At 47.0% G+C, this 22,024-nt stretch overlaps 2 protein-coding genes across 7 annotated transcripts; one reads left to right on the top strand and one right to left on the bottom strand.

Moving 5' to 3' along the window:
• Positions 1 to 53: 53 nt before the first annotated feature.
• LOC143374970 (PTB domain-containing engulfment adapter protein 1) lies at positions 54 to 15,178 on the bottom strand. Of its 5 annotated transcripts, none has more exons than XM_076823586.1 (10): positions 15,038 to 15,178; positions 12,369 to 12,508; positions 5,105 to 5,211; positions 4,963 to 5,030; positions 2,631 to 2,813; positions 2,229 to 2,555; positions 1,940 to 2,130; positions 1,651 to 1,865; positions 1,351 to 1,577; positions 54 to 1,275 (listed from the first exon to the last, which is right to left on the bottom strand). In XM_076823586.1, the coding sequence occupies exons 3-10, from the start codon at positions 5,172 to 5,174 to the stop codon at positions 1,201 to 1,203; spliced, it is 1,356 nt and encodes a 451-aa protein (XP_076679701.1). In that variant the 5' UTR covers positions 5,175 to 5,211; positions 12,369 to 12,508; positions 15,038 to 15,178; the 3' UTR covers positions 54 to 1,200. The 5 variants fall into 5 exon arrangements, with proteins under 5 accessions (XP_076679701.1, XP_076679700.1, XP_076679697.1 ...); XM_076823585.1 differs by having other exon boundaries at positions 1,651 to 1,862; positions 1,940 to 2,157; positions 15,038 to 15,177; XM_076823582.1 differs by having other exon boundaries at positions 1,940 to 2,157; positions 15,038 to 15,175.
• A 449-nt stretch (positions 15,179 to 15,627) lies between these two features.
• On the top strand, positions 15,628 to 21,895 carry LOC143374965 (uncharacterized). Of its 2 annotated transcripts, XM_076823574.1 has the most exons (11): positions 15,629 to 16,019; positions 16,442 to 16,504; positions 16,818 to 16,946; positions 17,024 to 17,158; positions 17,261 to 17,418; positions 17,716 to 17,781; positions 18,097 to 18,247; positions 18,336 to 18,536; positions 18,629 to 19,259; positions 19,335 to 19,611; positions 19,700 to 21,895. In XM_076823574.1, the coding sequence occupies exons 1-11, from the start codon at positions 15,945 to 15,947 to the stop codon at positions 19,833 to 19,835; spliced, it is 2,022 nt and encodes a 673-aa protein (XP_076679689.1). In that variant the 5' UTR covers positions 15,629 to 15,944; the 3' UTR covers positions 19,836 to 21,895. The 2 variants fall into 2 exon arrangements, with proteins under 2 accessions (XP_076679690.1, XP_076679689.1); XM_076823575.1 differs by lacking the exon at positions 17,716 to 17,781 and having other exon boundaries at positions 15,628 to 16,019.
• Positions 21,896 to 22,024: the final 129 nt, after the last annotated feature.

Raw genomic sequence — 22,024 nt, 5'->3', positions numbered from 1 at the left:
ATTTTAGGGCGGAGAGACGCGTGGTACTGAACTTTCGTGTGAAATGAAACGGATTTCTCGGTTACAATATTCACGCATTATATTCTTAACGATAATGCTTAAACAATAGAGCAACAATAATAAAACAGCATTTCATATGTACACAATTAATGATCCTCCTTCTGTTGCTGTATCAAATATCAGCTTTGCTCGATCTCCAAGACTGCATGACCTTTAGCACGCATAAGAGCCTGTAAAATCTACGACTAAAATCTTGTACAACACTCATGCCAGTTTATATGCATGGTTCTTGTGCTTTACGATGCTATACAAAATACCGCGGAACGTTGAAGAACGATCAGAGGAATGTAGAAGACGATGAATCCAATGGAACAGGTTGCAGATGTTACTTATACGATCGTCTACGTATCAGTAGTTGTGGTCGCTACTTCATCTAGTGCGCCGATTTCTTTTTCCCTTCTATTAATTCGCGTGGACGAGAAATGCACAGACGTAATGGCCTTAAGTTAGACTATAATCCGCGTAAAAATATATTATGGATTTCTCTTAATTGCAGCTTATGGTAGTAGAGGCAACTGCGCGTTGCCTTCAGACATTCCTCGATTAAAAACATGTTGCGATTAAAAACGATCGCTTGACGTAACAGTATTCTTGGCGATAGAAGTAGCAAGGATTCTTTTCCTCCACTCATAAATCTAGTAGTCAAGAAGAGGAATACGGGGACCTCGAAGTAGCTTATGCGTTTCTCTCACCGCGTTTCCTTAACTTAGGAACCTGTCTTATCAATCGACCGATAATGAGATTCTGATATAATAATTCGACATTCTGTTAAAATAGCTGAATTTTCGTGTTAGAAACATAAGCAAACGGTATTGATAGAAGTATAATGCGAGTATCAATACCGTTTGTTTTTCTATGGTTCTTAACGATGAGTAATCTCTGCACCGTTTCGGTATCGAGGCTTACGCTACTATTGATATTTAGTAGGCATGTGATAAATATTAAACATCACGTTAAATATACGATTAGCATAATTATAATAATAATAATAATAATAATAATAATTGACTAATTTTGGCTTTGTATAAATGTAGTTCCCAATTTGCCTATTCATTTCCTGCACTGTCATGCTCTCTAACGAACATACGATAATGCACGATTGCTTTTGCCTTTCTTTCCCTTTCAAAGAACACGCTTCGTTCAATTCCGCAGCGGGTCCAAGCTCTCCAGCGAGAAATCATCGGTATCGATAGCAAGACCCCTACTGAAACCGTCCTGTAATTAAAACATGTCACTCATTAACAACATCCACGCTACAGCTTCCATTTCGCGTTGAATAACAAGCCTTGCCTTCATTTCGAGCAGCTTTTTGTCTAAAAGACCAATAGCATTTTCCAGTTCCTGTTGGCTGGGATTAAAAATCGCTGTCGGAGCTCCGAACTCGCCCATCTCGAAAGGATCATTGAATTCGCTCTTCGCATTCACGGATGGTGTCGGATTGAACGGAATGCTGCCAAATAAATCCTCCTTCACCCCGTTCTGGCGTCTGGAATCCTTTGCCTTGGGCGGTGGAGCCACTAAACGCAAATCAGAGGTACATAGCAACGCGATACTTGATATCATCGCCTATCCTCGCTACAAGTTACATACATAACGGAGGAGGACTCGTAGTGCCATTGCTCTGTGCAAAGAAGTTGGAGTTCGAGGACACTTGACCATTTAGAAGAGAACTGTGATTCGTCTGGTGATTCGCAAGCCCGTTCGCCGCGCTTTCATACGCTCTTGGATTGAAATCTTCCTCGAACTCGTCCATCAGAAGTCCTTCCAGCTTCGTACCAACCGACGGCGTAGGAGCAGGCTCGCTTCTTTTTGCGAAACAACCAGCAAGTTATCAAGTAGCCAGCCTACGCTTCAGAGCACCCTGCACCTTCCTACATACCCGAGAAAGTTGTCGTCGAATGTCTTTTCGAAGCTTCTCGGGGGAACTGGCGGCGGTTGCTGCGATCCGTTGGACGTGTTTCCATTAGCATCGCTGTTCGAACCAAGGGATGGCATGCTACTACTCGTCCCGTTTACCTGCGTTGTCTCATTCGATGCTCCAGGCACGTGTAGGATATCCGGGAGGTTGTGCTGCGACAAGTAAGCCGACACGTCAGCCTGGAAGAGGAATATTCGTGCGTGAGACACCGCTAGCCAAGGCGCACTCCACTCGTGTTCTTTGAACTAACCGATCCCTTGATGGCAGCTATGTCCTGCAGCCGCTGTCGGTACACGTTGTTCTCGTGCTCCAGCCGCTTTATCTTCTGCTGTAGCACCATGCAGCGCCTCTGCGCCTCCAGGTCTTTCCCCGAGGTCTCCAAGAACCGCCTGTACGCTAGATCAAACGCTTGGCCGATCGTCAGAGTGATCTCTTCGGCCAGTTTATCGCTGACGAAGACAAAGCACGTGTGCCTCTCGGCGTCCTCCTCCTTTGCGATAAAGCTGAAGAACTTCTTCTCGCCCTTGTCGTCGGCACAGTACGATATTCTGTGCAACGGATACTGATGCATGATCCGCTGGAAAGAGATTGTTGCCTTAGACAAGGAGCTGGACAAGGCTATTGTACCGAGGCGTTGAAAAGATCATAGTACCTTTGGCGACGTCTTGGTCTTCGGCTCCTGAATCGCAACCCCATCGATGCTTATGGTCAGCTCCACTTTCGGAGTCTTCGTCCCCTCGCTCTTCCTCAGCTGCTGATTGAATTTCAGCTTGCAGATCGCTTCTTTCACAACCTCGATCCCCTTGGGTTGATCGACTTCCGTGCTACCCAAGTACTGAAACATTTACACGCAAATCATGCATTCGCCTTTCATTATTCATCTTCCACTTTTTTTTCTACTCATTCCTCGGCTATTTGCATACGTTTCTGAGGATTATCATAAACCATTGCTCCGTAATAATCGCACAGTCCTGCGTGCAGTGCAAACGCATACGTCGAGATCAACGGTCAAGGCGGCCTATCTTCTACCGTCGATCCACTAAACGCGATGAACGCGTGCAATTAATTAGCACTTTGTTGCATTGGATTGCTCCAGCTGTCGTCGGTATAAATAGATCCGCGGAGGCGTGTACTCTCGTCTTCTAAATTTACTCTGAACAGCGAACGAGGATAAAAATCCCAAGTCCCGGCAGACACTTTGCCCGCGATAACCGAGACTTCCTGTCGCATTTCGGGCGGCATTGAACTCCCCGAAACGAAACGCAGCTGTCGCCCGATCCCTCCAGATATCCCGCGATAATGTTTCGGCGAAAGCTGAGAGCGCGATGATCGCCGATTCGTTTCGCTCGATGGAGCAGTGAAATCACCTCGCTCGCCAAAATTCAAGGTACAACGAACCTGTATTTGTATTCCGAAAGAGGCACACATACGTGCCAGGCGACGATTCCCCGGCGGAGAAATGAAAGGCAGAGGCGAGCACACACCGTAAGGGGATTATGCAACATTTTCGAGGCGACAGCAGGCGAACGGGGCAGGACGAGAAGCGGCGGAGATGATGATAAACATAAGAGCCACCGAGTGCGCGCGAATCTTCTGGCGCAACTCGCCAAATACGATTTCCATTATCTCGGTGGACGCGAAACCAAACATTCCCGTGACTCGGTAACAAACCTCCGCCAGGTTGCAAAACCGTGGGCAGATAAAGCGCCGTTTATTTACCTCGCGGGGCTTATTTTCGCGCGAAGGAAATGCGAGGGAATCTGCGCTTATCTGCCTCCTCGGTCCGTCCTAAATCATTTTCCCGTGCCTCCCCTTTTATCGCGTCACCCGTAATCGTGCAACGACGCTAGAACCGCGCGCATCAAAGGATCCGAGACTATTTTTAAACAACGATAGCCGGAGATGGATCTCCTCGAAGCGAGGCCGGCGTTTTTCGAAATTTAAAGATATCCCCGCGTGGTCTTGACCTTTCCAGAGAGGCCGATATCTGGAAGAGTATCGAGTGCACCGCGGCGCGATCGATGCTTTGTTTTTTACACGCGTTCCGCCGATCTTGCAACAGGCTACGACCTCGGTGCGATGCTGAAGCCGCTTGTTATCGTTCGGGCTTTTGCAAACGCTTGGTAACGAGTAATCTAGAGGAGCGCGAGCCTCAAGGTGATGTATCGAAGCTAAGCTAAGCTATGCTGTGTTTTAAAAAATTTACTCCAATAGATCCTTCAGCCGGGAATCAAGCTGGAAGGTAAGCTAATTGTAAATTTCCTTCGATATATCCTCTCGGCCGAAAAATCTGCCACTTTTCGATGATGGTTTTTATAATGAAATAAACATTTAACGTTTTCGACTTTCTGGGGGTATATTCTACCATCGCTCTTGAATACAAGGCAAAATCTTTGTTGTTTGTTTATTTCATTTGTTTACATAAATATTTCGCAGTGAAGTTGGACGACTGGATCATCGGAAACAAAAAAAAACCAAACATAGGTATTTCTAATTCGCAGGAGTATGGTTATCTCGCTTTCCACGAAAGAACAATTTTCAAGCAAAATTATTGAAATGGGAGTCGATGAAAGTTGAAAGTGCCGAAAAGGGCATTTTTTTCTGTTCAATAGAAATAAAATATGGGAAAATACTAAGAAATCTTAAGATATTTGTGGTTAGCGAGATAGTCGTACTCCTGCAAATTAAAAGTATGTTTGATTTTTTTGTTTCCGAGAGATCCAGTCGTCCGAAATTTCAACCGCCAGCAATTCTGAAAACATTTAAATATTTTTTCTTGCATTTCCAGAGTTACGTTAAGCGTGTATTTCATTATAAAAACCATCAGCGAAGAGTGGCGGATTTTTCGACCGAGAGAGTAGAATGTCCCCTGTTTTTTTTTGTTTTTTTTTTTATGCTTTTTAGCTTTGGCTTAGCTTCCAGGTGGATCCCCGGCTTAAGGCGAATAGAAGGAAAGAGAAGCGATGAAAGTGTCGCAGCAGTACCTTGACCAAGTAGGCGATGTGGCCTTTTTGTAGCGCGTCCGATGGGTGTATCCAGTTCCTACTCGTTCCTGCAAACAGAATTCAGCGATTTCACGCGCGCTCCAAGGAATCGGTCGCGCTTTCGAGTCGCGATGTAGCTCACCATTCTTGCTCGTCTGATTTTTGCTGTTCGCCGAGTTCTGCGCCCACTTGAGCAGCGTTGAGTTTCTCATATTGCCAGCCTGCGACTGTCACCTGCGTCACCGACACCTGCAACGAAGAAAGACTTTCTTGAAAATCACTTTCCACGGTGCCGCGATTCCGAGCAACAGCTTTGCGCGTTCACAGCGGCCAGGAGTCTGGAGAATGCGCTCTCGAGATGCAAAATAAGCTGCCGCGCGCATACCGACCCTATTTTTCGCGCTCGAAATGGAAACGATCCGAGTCGGCGAGGGCGTTTCGCGCATTCCGCGGCCGCGAGTCACCCTTCCCCTCAAGTTCAGAGACCCGATCGCGAGTGGAAGGTTTATTAGCCTCGCGCACCGTCCGTGATACTGATTTCCTCCGTTCGGGAGGAGAACGCGGGCCGTTGCGCGAGCATTTCCAGCTTTCCAGCATTCCCTGGCCATGGGAAGCTATTCCGCGCGATCTCTCCTCGCCCCGCGCCGATTATACAATCGGACGACCGCGCGCGGATAAAATAATCGCGGAAGAATATCCTGACAGCGCGTGGGTTCGCTGGTTTCGTTTGGAGAACCGTTTCCCGTCGCTCTCGCGTTTCGCGACGCGAGCCTGCGTCACGCGAGCCAACATTCTTTCCCGCGATTACCGCCCGGATCGCTATCGATCCACTTTTCCCCGCGAGGGTGCGAGAATCTCGATAGGAGCCGCTGGCAGAGGGCACGGCAAAGGGGGAGGACAGACCAATGGGCTCCATTGTTCCGCGAGCGGATCAGCAAACCGCGTAAAACCGGCTTAAAGTGCAGACGATTGTTCGCTGTTCGAGCAGTCAGCCTTGGACACGAAGGCTAAATCCTTTCGCGTTTCATCATCTCGCGCATGACACTATTCGCGCGGTCGTTGTATATTCAATTAGATCAACCTCGCGACGAGTTACGAAGCCACGAAGCCACGAAGCCACGAAGTTAACAGGTGTAGACTGTAGACTTCGGTCGCATCCTTCCCGACACACTGAAATTCCATATTTCCGTCCACCGTTTAGCAACGACGCTGCGTAAGAGTCGCGATGCACTCGCAACGATAAGAAAGAAGGGAATTCCTTCGCCGGAGCGTTAACTGAAAAATGAGCGTAATCACGATCCAACTTTTGTGGCGCGTCGGTATATCTCCTGCGCATTCTATTCGAGAGAAGCGTTTAAGCGCTGAAAGGTGGAGGTTCGGATTTAATCTACGACTTCCTATTCCACCCACGTAGCCGCAAAGAGGTCGGGCCAAAGCGGCTGGCTCCTCGACGCGCGTACATATTGTGCGCGGCTCTTGTTGCCCCGTGCGGCCACCACAACGATCGAATGGGACCCCGATACCTTTCCGTGGTACCTTGCCACGCGCTCTCTGGTCGCTCTACCCAGCCACGTATACAGCGCTACGTGCGTGTCTGTCATGAGAACTGGGCTTCGTCGTTCTCGGTGACACAATGATTTCCCATCGTCCACCAGTTCGTAGAAGCGGGGCTCTGAGAATCCCCTATCGCGCCGAGTTCATCGGTCTAATTGGAGCAGAATGCGTTCTTCGGGAAAGCGAAGCTTCTGCTGACCTCTCCGGTACTTATATTTTTATTCATTCAAGCGTATCAACGGGATAAACCGTTTGTTCTAAAGAGTACAAATCGCAGTCACAGGAGCGTAGAAGAAACAATTAGAAAGTACAAAAGCGGAAAAGAACCATTAATGATAGTGACAAACTAGGTAGATATAAAAAATCATAGTAATAATAATAGCAGCAAGGGGCATGAGAACTAATTAAAGGAATTATAAGAATTATTAAACAAGTCAACAGAGTTACAGGAAAAATTCAGATTTCTCTTATTTTAATTTCAACAGTGGTGCGAGGCATTAAATTTGTTCTCTATAAATAATTTGTGAGAAAGGAAATAACTACATATTTCTATACGACCAAGTATTTGGAAATAAAAATTGCTTTTGGAATTTCGAAGACATTCAAAGGATTAAAAAACACATATATGTTGAAGCAACTAACGGCACGAAACGAATTACCGCGGGATTTGCGCGCATAACAGCTGGCAGCGGGCAACTGTTCGGCCCGTGCACCACCTGTTGCAGACTGGCCGAGCCTGTACCGCTTGGGTGTACGGAGGGTTGCGTTGGAAACGCCTGGCGATGCGGGCCACTCCGCAGGCAGGGGTGCAAGGAGTCGCTGGCAAAGGTGCTACGCGTGACACGTGCAAGTTGCACGCATGTGCGGATGGGTACCTCCTGGCGAGAGACTGCGGTTAATCGTTTAGATGGCAGCCTTCGAGCAGCAAGGGTGGAAAGAGCCTCGGTATTCCTTGGAGGCACCCCGTGTCTGATTTCATTACATCGATCAGAATGAATCGAGTGCTGAACGAGCGAGGTTCAGCATCCCTGCTGTTTTAAAACCTAATACTATCGCCTAAAAGTGTTTCAGTTCCCTCGGCTGGTTAGCGGTTGTGTGTCTCCGATTCAAGTGTTTCACGAACAACGCAACGGAGGCGAAGAATAATGAATGTAACGGGGGAAAATCGACCACTTATCGGCAATCTGGCGGAGTGATTCCGCAGTTTGCTGGCGCAGTGTGTCGAAATTAATCTTCGCTCCGGAGCGCGCAGAAATTGCGCGGTTGTAAGCGTTGTAAGGAAACGAGGAGACGCGTTAGAAAGCCGAAACGGGGCGACCGCGCGTGCTGCAGCGGTTGCTGCATCGTTCCGTGTCCACGAAAATCACAGAGGCCGTGCAGGCTGCCGGGTGCTCGGCGTTTTTCTGCATTCCAGGCGGATGATGCATCGCGTGCGAGCAATGTATGCTAATAACACCGCCGCGACGCGAAAGTCACAGCCGTTCCGCGTGTACTCGCTAAGTATCGCGTTACCGGGTGTCCAGTTTAACTGCAAGCCACCTTCCCTAAGTCGTTCTGGCTCGACAAAGGTCCCAGCTGCCTCCGCGCAACCACCATCCTCTTACAACGCCACATTTCGCAAACAATGCCTCACCGACGCATATCCACTATTTACAAAGCATTAAAATGTACAATTACCGAGAAGTGCCTGCCATGAATAATTAATAACCGGAGCTGAGTAGCTAGCGCGGGAGAACTGCGTACTCGTACTCCGAATAATGTGGATAACTTTCGCCCAGCGAATTCGTCTCCTTTAAAGTTAACTGTAAACATGTCGCTCGAGCCGCGTAATTGCTCTATTAGATGACCGTTAGAACGCGTGGATGGACAGAGGTTGCCGAAGAGGACGGAAGGCGGAAAAGCGTGGCTCCAAGAGAGATGGGCATTTTCTAATTGTCCCGTGGAGGCACTGGCACCGTTCGGATAGCCATCTAACCCCAACCAATCCGGCTGGCTCTCTGTGCCTATGTTAACGACGGCTTGCGTAACGTTCAAGGTGAGACTTCCCCACCGTTCCAGCGTTGCGGTCACCATCTCTACGGTCAGCCAATTAGTTGCCTCTGTTAATTCAAGTCCCTGCGAGCGTAGTCTTCGATACTTCGGCAATCCAGCATCCCTGCGCATTTTCCAGCGCCCCGTGTTACTGACCCAGTCAGGCGAGCGCCAGGTGCTTTCAGCCCCCGGCCGATCAGACCTATTCGCGCCGCTATTCGCTAGACGAGGATCCGTCGAAAGTGTTTTCGACGAGACCGCCGGCGCGATCCCGACACTCTCCTTTCGCGACTCATTACTCCCGGCGAATCTGCGCGGCGACGTTAGCCCAACGGGGTGAACCGTAATCGCCGCTATTTTTCCAGCGGATGCGGACAATTAGAAAATGCGCGGCCGCACTTTCTCTCGGACCTGCGCAGCGTGAATGACTCAAAGGAGGGAACAAAAAAAGAGGCGGTGGTTCGCGGTCGTGACCCACATCTCGCGGATTGGCGAAAAAGAAACTGTTTCCCCTGCCTTCCTGACACCGTCGCTTAATTCACCCGCAAACCTCGGGGACTGCGAGTCGGTTGCGCAATCGCGTGGACCAGAGATGGTCCGTTCCGAACAATGTTCCTGGCGAGAACGACAGTTAGCGTTTGAATGGGAACCGCGGAAGTGCTTTGTCCGTGGCGATTGCGTCTTTCAAACGCCGTTCAAAGTGCTGGAACGTCTGATGGCGTAGGAAAAAAGGGGAAAAGGAAGAAAGAAGTTAATCGAGGCGCCAGCCGGGTCGTTATCGCTCGATTAAATTCCGCGAACGAGCCACGTGCCTGCCTTTCAACGACGACCTATGACTCCGGTTTTCGTGTCCAGACCTTTTGCCAGCGATCACTGTCTGGCCTTCGTATGCGCTCCGCAAGAATCGGCGCAGCGTGGTCTTTAAACCCGCTTATCGGCGAGTCAGCCTCGAAATGCGAATTCTTGGCCTGCATAGGAGTGACGCGTCGTTAGTTTGGAGATACCGCGAATGGCAGTTTCATTGGTGGCTAAATGAGACTCCATTAGGCGATTGCGATGCGACCGCGTCTAAATATACCGTTGGACGTTTCTTAAATTCGATTATCGACGGCTGCAGCCGACGATAGCCTCGGAGTTATCAGAGAACACGGCATGCGCTATTCGTTCGGAGACGCAATAAATCCGAGGACTGAGACGCTCGTTAATTGAACAAGTACCCGCTAAGTACATGGAAATGCACTGCTAAGTGGTTTTTAAGATTGCTTATCGGAAAACGGAGGCACCGATGGCCTCGACTCGATTTTCATCGACCATCTTATGGGACGCGAGATACAATCTACTGGCCGAGGCTGATCAATCGCGGACAATTTCTACGCAAGAGAGCAAATAGCGCGACGCTGGTAGAAAGTAGAACGTTCGAAAGAAGAGCCGGGGATTTCACTTGCAAAAAGCATAACGTAATCCCGCTCGTCAACCATTTCAACGGCCGCGATGTTGGTCAATGAAAAGTGAAACCGTGGACGGTCTTGTTTTTCCGCTACGAAAAAGGCCTAGCAGATTTTCACCAGCGCTTCTGTCAGAATTCCATTCGACTAGAGCAAGCTCGCGAGACCTGGGTCGTTGCACCAGCAGCTCAGGACTTTGCTGCGATCTGAACTTTGAAATAGAAAGTTCTTTCGTACCTTGCAGAGGGATCGCTTCGTTACCCCTTGATTAATAGAAGGCCAATCAGCCGCGGCTACAACCGTGCAGTGGTTTCGATCGGTTAATTGCGAACAGCTAGAAAGAATGACTTTCGAATTCGCGCGACGGCCAGGCTCCTCTGACAATTAAGCGGGCGAGACAAAGGCGAGCCTGCGCCCGGAGACGCGAGGGAACAGCGGCGCGCGACCAGCAACTTACCGAACGGATCCTGCTTGCGGTGTGTATCCAACAGAATCAAAAGAGCCGCGCGTAACACATGCCCACGGTCGAACTGGCGAGGCTTCGCGAGCGAGCAAAACTGAGGCTTGAAAGGGTCCACGAGTCCGAGCGCAAAGGGGAACGGCGAGAGGAATTTGTAAAAACGAAGAACGCGAGCCGCTCGACGGCTCGTGGTGGACTGATCGGGGTGCGCGTTGATTAACCGAATGAAACCGAAGCAAGTCGACCAGACAAGCTTGGTAGCAAAGCGAGTGGTATCGGGCCGGGCCGGGCCGGGCCGAGCGCGAGCGATCTCGACCGACTCGACTGGCGGAACCAGTCGTGGGAGTCGGGAATCGGTGCTGCTGCTTGATTATTCGGTAGAACGAGAAGGCCCGATAGGTGGTGGTACCAGCCACGGTCGAGACCGTGGTCCTCTGACACGCCAAGGGACGACGCGGACCGGAGACGCGGAACGGAAAATGGCAGAACTCGGACGGAGACGCGCGATCAGCGATCGTAGATGATCCGATGGAACGAGAAGGGATAGGAGGATGGCGGTACCAGCCACGGCCGAGACCGAAGCCGTCCGTCCTCCTCTGTCGCGGCTGATCGAGAGCGAAGGATAGCGTATCTTGCAACCGGCTCCATTTATATACTTGAAGATCGATGCAGTTTTCTCCTAATCCATCCGGACGCGTCTCATCTCCGAGTGTACGCTGTACGCTGTACGCTGTACGCGGCGAATCGCTCGAAAACGTGACCACCGGTGTCAGGGACGCATTCGCATGGCAACCAAGGAGATACGAGTCTCCTAGAAACCGAGAGAAATTTAGTCGGCCGGTTCGCGCTACTCGCGGACTCGTCTTTCCTTTTTCCGCGGCGGGAACGGAGCCGTCTACGCGTGAGAAAATCACGCCGAATTACAAAATCGCCGGGCACGGGTATGAAAAAGTAGCTGCGCGCCGCATAAAAGTTTTCGTGCGAACGCGCCATCGCGTTGGTGGATCTCGGACAATGAGAAATCCTTGGGTTTCCCTTGCATGTTGCGTCTGTTATGGCTGGCCGAGTTCTTGCGGCGTGGATCGAGGCGACAGGAGGGTACTATGTAACAAGTTCGGAATCCGGTGGATATGAAATGGCTAGCGCGGCGATACACGTGTTGGCATGTGTTTTCACGGAATTTCCAGAGTACAGACGTAACAGCGGCGTGATGGAACGAACCGGGTTCGAATCTCTAGAGATAACGCAAACAGGAGGTCGTTGCGTTTTCCACGAGGCACACTCGTAGTTACCTGTACCCTGAAACGGACAGGTTTTCAGGTATGATTCAGCATCGACGGGGCAACCGGTTTTTTTGGCATGTGCGGTTGCACAGTTTTTGTTTTGATCGCGCGCGACGGACCCCCGCCGCTCGAGGCTAGCGCTACGCTCGCGGAGCAGTTTCCCCGTCCGAGAGTTCCATCTTTTTGGAACTTTCTCGGGTTCCGGTTTCACTGGCGCGCGCCACTGGACACCTCGGACAATGCCGGATCGCTAGGGAACTCGTCTTGGGACGGTGGACACGCGCGAAAGCAGGGAAAGTGTATCTCGATTCGCTATGCTCGACACACATATTAGCGGGAACGCATAAGTGACGGTTTTGCGCGGCTTGATACGCATCTACTAGACCCGGAGCGACCAAGGAACGCGTTCCGTGGCGCGGCTTGAATTTCGGTTGGCTTGGAAAGTCGAGGCACGGCCGTGAGAAGAAAATCCAGAGCGCAGCTTCTAAGAATAGATGGAATGCCGTTCCGACTTATCCTTTGGCGTTGCAGAATTTTTCTTCCTTTTACTAGGGGAAGGAAGAGCAGATCGCTTCCACGAGAAAAAACTGTTAATGGAAGATGTACGCCCACTCGATAAGCGGCAAATTTTACCGTGATGCACTCGCAGACTTTCCGCGCAGCCAGAGAGATAGTCGGGGACGATTGCGCTTATCTATGCAGCGGCTACGTTGGCGAAGGTCCTCCTCGTCGACACTCGTCCCTTTCGGTCTGTACTTTCCCCTCTGCTAATGCTGGAACGAAAGCCGGAGTTACCGAATTGCTGGTGTACCTAATTGAAATGCTCGCCGGGGTTCTGGGCCCGCGATTTTCCAACGATTATTATTACGGAAGAGGGAAGAGCCCGCGTGGAATGGAATTGATAGATTCGCGGCGTGTAATTTCCGCGTCGACGGTACACGTAGAGGAAGGTTATCGCGAGCGGAGGCGAGCATTTCCGTAAAGGACTATTTTCTATTCGATGCGATTAATGTGCAACTATTGGGCTAATAAGTATATTAGTCCGAGTACGATAATTATTAAACGCCACATCCAGAAGCTCCTGATCGATGGAAAGTTAAACGCTTTCAATTTCCCTGCGGCTCGAAACGGAAAAGGACCGAGAATCCTCGTGGCGTAATAGAGCTGTACGCAACAACGAATTTGCGTGCATCCATGGCGAGAGGAAGTCGCGAGCGTAATTAACGCGTTAATGGTCAGAGAGTGAATGCGATTTCCGTGTTTGTAACGGGCGACGCTCCGATTCTGGCTACCAGTACAGCGCGTTATTCTTCGGAATGGCCAGGCTGGCTCTTCTATCCACGAATGCGCGAGCAAAAACACCGTCCCGCATTAATTACACCTTCCTCCCGTATACCGCGCACGTAATCAGCTGGTTCCTCCGGCCATGCTCTTGACCGCCAACAACCATCCTGCCCGCATTTTTGGTGCGCCAACATTGTGTCGCCTCGCGACAGGTCGACGGCTCGTGTAACGGGTGATCTCGCCGTGTCGACGACGTCTATGGGTACCGTCCAGGCCCTTTAAAAGTTATTTCCTTAGTGTGTCAACAAGTGGAAACGCAGCGCTAGTAACAGGCGGCGCACAATGGAGTAGAGATAGAGAAAAGCTTTCCCCGAAGGCAGGTATAAGCCCCCTCTCCCCCTTTCGTTGGCTTTATTCCTCGAAACGTTGCCCCTTGGATCTTCCCACGCGTGCATCGGGTGACTCTTTAAATTCCGTATCACAAAACCCACTGACTCGGCCCCCTTTGAACGGTGAACTCGGATTCGCGGGACAAAAGAGCGCGCACACGCGAAACCAAAGGCAAATGGTTGATCGCGCCGTATGATCGTTATTACTCGTTTCTACCAGTCACGTAATGGGCCAGACCTACGAATTGAGCGTTACATCAACCGCTTTGTGAGTTCCATGTTCAACGGGGAATTAAACGGCGCAACGATTTTGCACGTACAGTGTCTGACGTAATCCACGATTTGAAGATAGAACGGCACAAATTTCCTCTCCCAAGATGGCACCAATCTACCGTGCGGCTAAACCATTGTACAAACGGTGTTTCGTAACTGCTGCGGCTGCGAGCGATGGGCAGAGTCGACCGGGCGAAAAACTCACGTTTTAACGAGCGTAGGTCAGCGAACTAATCTTTCCCGAGACACCACGCTTACGTAAAATACTTCGGAAAGATATCTCGAGAGTTGAGCGTGTCAACAACTAATAGGTGACCTCGGGAATGAATGCTCGAGTGGACACTCGCTAATAGGTACATATTATTATCGATTCTGTTTGTTTACGTAGTCATCGACGACACGAGAGTCTACGAGTTTGAAGCTACGATTCATCGGTGCCGCGATGTGTAACGCGGAAGCGGGTGCGATCTAGACGGTCGAGGAGAAGTGGAAACGAATCGAACAGCGATGACAATTCCAACTCGACCCCCCAGGAGTGGGCGTTCGCGCGATACGAAATGAGCTATCTCGTCGAACAACGACCAAACCGGTAAACGATCTGCCCGTCACGGTGGGCACACAGGAGCGACGAGACGAGAAGGGAAGACCAGCTCGCGTACCGTGGCGTTTGTCGTGACATAGGATACATTTTCGCCGGACGAATACGAAATAAGCTAACTGTGACACGGCTGCAGTGGTGGTAACAGGCTTTTATCACGTTTCGTGGCATTCACGGAACCGCCGTTCCCGTTCCGTCCTTGAGTCGATTCCCCGCGCGACATCGGAAGTCCGATTTAATCCGCTCAAATCGCTCCCAATGTTTACGATTTCGAGCCGTCGACCGAACTGCTGTGCCAGCTTCGATTCACTTTCCAATTCCTGCACTCTCGGCTCGGAGACTGAAACATATTCGGGGCAGTACGCGTGTCGCAGGAGGGAAAGAACCGCGAATCGGGGGAGTTTGAAACGTCCTCCACGGTTAGAGTCGCGTGGAAAGCAGAAAATCCGGCGAGGAGTGAAAAAGATTCTGTTCTCGCCGGCTTCGATCGAGGATCGCGGACTTTGGCGGTTTATAGGTACTTCATCTTCGGGACCTATCCCCTCGCTCTTTGTATCCGTTGCCTTTCGCTATTCCGCTCGTGTTCGCGGCGGCAGCGACGCGCGTAAAAATGCCGAAATAGAAAGTCCCCCCGGATCAAAAACTACTTACGTTTATCTCGTCTTTCTCTCGTGCACCGCGCGAGTGCCGAACGGTCGAGAACGAGCTTCGATTCGATCACTCCCGCGATCGTGGTGCAATTTAATGGTTTCACTCACCGCGACAACGATGAATTACTCGGCGACTGACGTTTCTACGAGCGTCGTCCGCTTTCCCCTGGAACGTATCCACCTGTTCCGACCGCACAGAACCCACCGATGCGAATGGCAATGGGAAAAAGTCTGTTTCAGAGTTCAGGCGGGCCTGGCGAGCACTGGCGAGTACGTAGCCCCCTCTATCAGCGAGGGACACGCTGGTCGCCATGTCGGATCGCCATGTCGGATCGCCACGGTGGCCATGTTCCTTCGCCGTTTGGCGGCATGTTTCGTACAGCCGGTTAAAAGCAGCCGCTGTACTTGTCTGAAAATAGATGAAAGCTCCATGAAGCTACGACCTCCTTCAATGCGAAATGTACCTGCTAGTATTTCAACGGATGCTTTCAGCTACTGCGCATCCCAAAAACAGTTTTCGAAAAACAGTTTTCGAAAGCTCCTTAGCTTTACCGGGCGTTGCAAGCGTTTTCATTGTCATCAGTAAAGTGGGTGGCCACAGCGTTAGCCCTGTAAGATTAAAATTCTTTTGAAATATATATATATATATATATATATAAGGGGAGTATTTACGGTGTTCTTTTAACTGCGAAGCCAATTCTGTCTGAGATCCGAGCGTAGACACCGATAATGACAGAGATATTGGAATTGGTAGGTGAAAGATTGGAAAGTGATTACATTGTTGTGTTTATAAAAATAAGATACTTTTACTTGCTCCGGAAAGTCAGCTAGAATTAACGGGGTTATTTAAAAAGGAAATGATTAAAAGAACGCCTAGTTTACAAGTGCCCTTGACCGTTTCGACGTGGACGGCACTGTCAGTTTGCTCTAACATTCAACATGGCCACCTGATAATGTAGCAGACGATACAGGTGGTATGAAAAATTGTAAATAAAATTCGGTTTTAGCCTTAATTATGAGTGGACGTGTGCAAAAAGAGAGCGCCGATGATTCTGATCGTCTCGACGATGCCGTGGATCCTAGAGTGCAGGTAAATCAGCGCGTTCTTAGGAGAATAATTCATAAGCTTTCAGAAGCTAGCCACTTGTGATATTGACATTTCCACGTTGCTCCGAGTGAAACGCTTAATTCCACCTTACTATATAGTCGTCGAAACGTACCGTGATCATCCAGTTTCTCAAATCTTTCCCGAACCTTGCGAACGTCTAATGCCGTTTACCGATGTGCGTCCTGTCTGCCACGTTGCAAAATGCTCTATATTTTTCGCATTCCTGCTTTCTATGGTCGCCGATTTGCTATACTACCACGATGCCAGCTTGCCCGATTAATCTGCGAGCGAATAAGTGTATTTCAGTGCGAGTGCATGCATCTTTGGAATAATTTCTTTTCGCTGACTTTGCTTCGAACCTCTAGCGACTAATAGAATTAACTCTTTCATAATCATCGTTGCAGATTGAACTCGAAAGATTGAACACTGCTACCGATGACATCAACAAGCTCGAGGTTGATTTGGACGTGAGTACGATCAAGCTGTTTTTATAGGATGCTTTTTGTGTTACGAATAAGTCTTGATCAGGATAAATTAAAATAACGGTATCTTCCTCGCCGGGAGACCTAAATTAGTATCAACTTTTGAAACTGGTCGTGATTACGTTTCATTGAGGTGATTGCTATGAAACGTACGAGTAAATGGATAATGGCTTCGAAGACAGTCTCATAGTCATTTGTAACGCCGTCTAAAGAAACATGCTGTGTATTGGATTTCGCGTATGCTCGGTATCTTCAAAGTTTCACAAATTTCTAAATACTGCCTTTTTTTAACTTCTAGGAGGCAAGAGTAACATTTAGGGAATTACTTTGCGAATCTACATTGAAAATTGATAGCTTAGCTAAGAAACTTGGTGCTTGCATCGAAAAAGCCAGACCTTACTACGATGCCAGGTTTAAAGCGAAAGAGGTGAGATTGCTTCGAAATGAATTAAGTAACGCCGCGTCTACGAAGGGTTCGTCTAACTTGTAAACCACTTTTTTAAGGCTCTACAAGAAACGCAAAAAGCTGCCATTAGATTTGAGAGAGCAAATAGCCAACACGCGGCTGCTAAGGAAATGGTCTATTTAGCTGAGGAAGGATTGAGAACCGAGGGGAGGTGTTTCGACCATGCCTGGCAGGTAATTAAGAAATGATTAATCTCTTTCAGTTAGTAAGTGGTTACTTTGATTTTGCGTGGCTTACGAGCCATCTACAAAATCCAGTGTTGAAAATTCTTGTAGGAAATGTTAAATCACGCGACTGCTCGAGTCAATGAATCTGAGCACGAGAGAGCTCTGTCCGAAGCTGAACATAGACATACCACTGCTTTATACCACATGGCAGAACATGACGTTCAAAGATTGCAACGCGATTTAAAACGCGCAATCGCGAAATCTTGGTACGTACTTGACATATACGTTTGTTAATTTTCAGCTAGTGAGATCGAATGATTTTCTAGTCTACTTAATAATGCATGGAATGTATTGTATTTAACTGAGAGAGATACGTGAGTTTTAGAGTGCGACATTTTGAAAATAATATATATTTATGTTTTACCCTGTGATTCTTAACATTTTAATTTACTTTTTCCCCCACATAAATATTCAATAATTGATTTCTGAATGTTTACTACGTTATGTTAATTTTATATAGATATTAGAATATTTATGTCTTTTGGTTATATTCATGTTGGCAGTATGGGTGCACGTCGCAGCTTGCTTCTGATAAACAGTATCGCCTACAGGCACAACTTGCTCATGTTGTAAGTAGGATAGATATTCTTTTTTTATTTTTTTTACACGATACTTATTTCTTATGTGTGTGCTATGAACAGCTCCCCTCTAATGATTTTATTCTTTGGATATCACCCTCTTTACGCACGACTTATATTTTTTACCAAATCTTTAACAAACGAATACGTAAATTCTGCTTTCCTTAAACATGCTTCTTATAGTATTGTATATACTTTACTCGATATCGTGTAAACAAAATTTTTAAAGGGTAGTAAGCTTCGGACAATGATTTGCGCGCTTCAAGCTTCGCCAAGAGATTAATTACCAAACGATTTGTTATACAGGCCGTACTACGAAATGAAAGCGCAATTTAATCAAATGTTAGAGGAGCAAAAGTTGAGAGTAAGCGCGCTAGAAAGATCAGTGGGTGAAGCTAAAATGACTTATGCGGAAGCACTGAGAAATTTAGAAAAGATTAGCGATGAAATTCATAGGGTATAATTGTTTTTTTCCGATCTTTGTAACGCTTAATCGTTTTACGTCTGTAGCTGTCTATGATTATCTTGGAAACTCCTGTTTGCAGACTAGAAGGTACGACGGGGCGGATGATTTTAGTAAACATTCAAGAGATACGGTTGACCAGTCTGGTGCCCAAGCTAATACAGCAACGTCGACGGACTCTAGCGTGACTGGGTCGCCTGATAGTACAGATTATACCAGTGACGAGTATCTACGCCTTCCTGACAAAATGAGTCCTACTACACCGTGTCCTGTGCCTACTAGAGTAAATATCCCACGTTGCTTACACAAATTAGTCAGCATTAGAAACCTGCAGGCCCGACTTAATTCACCACTGCTGTTCGTATCGTTCTCTAGACTGATAGGGAACCTTCTTCCGAATATTTGGGCCTAATCAACTTGAACCTCTCATCCACGGAACCTCGGAAGTATATCAAGCGAGACCGTCCAAAGAGCATAGCAACCACCGACACAAAACATATCATATCGTTAAATCAGACGAGCTCTTCGACATCCCGTTTGTCGGACCTGTCGAGCATCATTTCTCCCGTAGAGAAACGAGTGACGATTCAGATGCCGCTGGAGACGAGCAAAAGTAATCCTAGTGTACAGAATGGGGAGGAATGGACGGAGATTAGTCTGAACAATTCCCCAGACGAGATTTACTACAATAACGAGGTGTACTCCGACGAAGAGGATCCAATCCCTTACAAGCCGCTGCCGATGGACTTTAGTCCAGATAGTGGCCATCCACCGAATAATGGCGCGGGTGTTGAACCGCTGGGCGAAGAGGCTGGTCGAAGGAAACTGGTGACTCAAAAATCTTTGCCCGCTATGCCAAAGGGGAACGAAGTGACTTTGAGTGCCGAAATGAAGGCGGAAGTGACGAGGAGTCCGTCGGTAAAGAGTAAGAGTAAGCTGGACACTAGTTTAGCCAATTGGATAACTCGAAGTTCGGCAGGTGGTGAGGCTAGTGGAGGTAGTTCAGGTAAGCAGTCGCGATTACTAAGTAGTTGTAAGTGTGGCTTCCAATGGAAGGCTGATACTATTGCAAATATTATAGCAAACTCCAGTAGAAGGCAGTCGCTGGACATGTTATGGAGCGGAGGGACGGGAGAGCGCGTGAAAGAGTTACTCAGTCATGGTATGATGATGTTGAACATATCCAGCCTTACGGAACGACGATCTAGCGAACCAAAGACGATAGAGAAAGATAAAGAGAGGTCTGAGAGATTCGAGAAACTGGAAGGGAAAGGGAAGAAGGTTCCTAGTCCATTAGAAAAGACAATGACCTATCTAAATGCGGACGAAGAGACGTCCGATAGCGAAAGTTTAGCAAGGTATGCTCTTCCAGCATGTATCTATCTTATCACGCAAGTCGCTGTACTTGAATTTCATCGTCGCTGTACGTTAATTTCTTCAAATTAGCGTGGAGATGTTAACGGAGGATCAGATATCTTCCCTGATGATGGAGCCCGACATTAACCAAGTATGCCAGGAGGTGCTAGGAACTCCTTTAGTCGAAGTCTGTCCACTGTTACAGCAACTACAGCAACAACAATAACGCTCCTTTCTTTGAACGCATCGACTGGATTGAATATCGTGACTATACAACAACAGAAAGTGTTCAAGAACAATGATAAAGGAACGAACTAGTTAAGGTATAGACTTATTTATCATTGAATTTGCCACGTAATTAGTTCCTGCACTTTTATTACTCGTACATGATAGAGAAAGAGAATTTTTAATTTCTCAAGGAGAATCTTTCTACCCGATTTCTCGAGCTACGACGTTGACACACGAGCTGTCATACATGATAATTACGTTCCACTCGTATTAAAAATGATTTGTACATATTTGACGTCGGTAGAGATTTTTTAATACTATATATAACTATTTGTTTTTAATTATTGACGAGCTGTATGCATAATATGACTACCTTGCAGCCTAATGAGACTTTTTGTGCATACGTTCGCTTTAAGCATCATTCCATGAAGATGATTTGGCATGTAGTGGAAGAGAAGCAATACCTAGTGAGTCTTATTGTTAGATAGTTGAATCGTTGGTGCAGAATAGTTATTCCCTTCGTAAGAGACATTAATAAAGAAGTCTAATTTTTCCATTCACTACTAAAATTTCATCGATCATCATTAGAGAAGCGTTTCGTCTGTCTGTGTTAAGAGTACAACTGTATAAGCAATTCGTTTTTTATATTGCCGAGCATGCGAGAGAGGGAGAGAGAGAGAGAGAGCAGTGTCAGCCGAAAATTATGACATAGCGATTATAATCTCGGTAATGTTCTATGATCTTCTTGGGACAGCTAAGTAGCAGTTGTTTAGGTAAGAGAAGATGATTCTAAATAGAAGATTGGCGGCTTCGATAAGCGTACTGTTTCATATACCAAGCTTTAATAATAATTACCGATCGTAATAGTGTTGATCCGCCAAGCTCAGCAGAAAATTTTGAATGAATCTTTCCTATATAGATGATATATTTATCAGTTAAGTACCTTGTAGGTGTCAAGATATGTAATTAAATTATAATTAATATATTCAAGTAATTATCATATACGAGCGTAGACAGTCCAACCGCAAATTGGTTGTAGAAGTAATCATTTTCGAGTTCATATTCAGTCTTCTATCGGGTTGGATTGTCTGACCGCGGTAACAAAGTAGTTTAAATGAAAGATGCATGCAATATGCCATTTACAAAGAGTAATATATATATATATATATATATATATATATATATGCAGATATTATTTATTTTCATTGCATAATTTTGTGTAAGCAATATTTGTTGGTATGTCGAATAAGGCGTCGACGGATTTTTCTGCGAGGAAATCTTAGGTAAAATAAGTAGATGGCCTTTCCATTACGTGTACAGAGATCTCTACCAAAGATGAACAAAGTGCAATTTATCGAGAGACAGAAACTAAAATGAAAGTTTTCTAATAGTCCCATTTCGTTTGGTTCTTGCTTAATCGAATGTAGTAGGAGGCTATTTAAAGTGCAAACAGTGACCATGAGTTCAAATTAACTTATACTGAATTGTTTGTAAGGTTCTAAAGTAATCCATTATATGTATATACATATGTATACATATACATACACGAATTGTACAAAAGTATCAGAAATTTATATCCTTTGATGGGAACTATTTTTTTACAACCATCAATTCCGCATTTCTTTCGAAGAATTCAAATGAAAATTCATTTCAACCGGTTCAGTTTTTAACAGACTTCATTGGTCAGAAGAAGTGCTATTGTATTCGCGATACAGTAGCCGCGTTATTTTATATAAATTAGACAAGAATCTTGAAGCGAGATTCTTGAATTCCATGTTATAAATAAATTATATTGAAGTACGAAATGATTGCCGTCGAAATTTAACGTAATCACGTTGTTATATTCGACGCGAGTCGAAAGCGGCCATGCTCCTAAATATTTTACTAGATATTTTCTTGGCTAAAGTGCAACGGGAAGGACGTTGCATATAATGCGAGCGCATAATTATTAATGACTGTAAATACATGATATTGTATATGTGACTGTAACTATGTATATATTGTCATCTTCATTAAAATACGGTTGCAGAAACATGTAACCGACAAGTGTTCGACACCCCATCTCCTTCGCATTGCCAATATATGTATCGAGTAACGGTTTTTTCGTAAAAATTCATCGAAACCATCGATCGCGAAAAATCATTATACAGCATTTAATTCGATTTATCTGACGTGACACGTCGATTA

Source organism: Andrena cerasifolii, chromosome 12 (assembly GCF_050908995.1).
Source record: "Andrena cerasifolii isolate SP2316 chromosome 12, iyAndCera1_principal, whole genome shotgun sequence".
Classification (NCBI taxonomy): domain Eukaryota; kingdom Metazoa; phylum Arthropoda; class Insecta; order Hymenoptera; family Andrenidae; genus Andrena; species Andrena cerasifolii.
This window is presented reverse-complemented; position numbering and strand designations above follow the sequence as displayed.

Excerpts from the sequence above, each read along its gene's own strand:
- LOC143374970 (XM_076823582.1), bottom strand. The coding sequence starts at position 5,174 with ATGAGAAACTCAACGCTGCTCAAGTGGGCGCAGAACTCGGCGAACAGC. Across the intron at positions 2,814-4,962 it reads ACATCGCCTACTTGGTCAAG|TACTTGGGTAGCACGGAAGT; the intron begins GTACTGCTGCGA and ends TAAATGTTTCAG. Across the intron at positions 1,276-1,350 it reads AAAAGCTGCTCGAAATGAAG|GACGGTTTCAGTAGGGGTCT; the intron begins GCAAGGCTTGTT and ends TTTTAATTACAG.
- LOC143374965 (XM_076823574.1), top strand. The coding sequence starts at position 15,945 with ATGAGTGGACGTGTGCAAAAAGAGAGCGCCGATGATTCTGATCGTCTC. Across the intron at positions 17,159-17,260 it reads GTTTCGACCATGCCTGGCAG|GAAATGTTAAATCACGCGAC; the intron begins GTAATTAAGAAA and ends AAATTCTTGTAG. Across the intron at positions 19,260-19,334 it reads GGCTAGTGGAGGTAGTTCAG|CAAACTCCAGTAGAAGGCAG; the intron begins GTAAGCAGTCGC and ends CAAATATTATAG.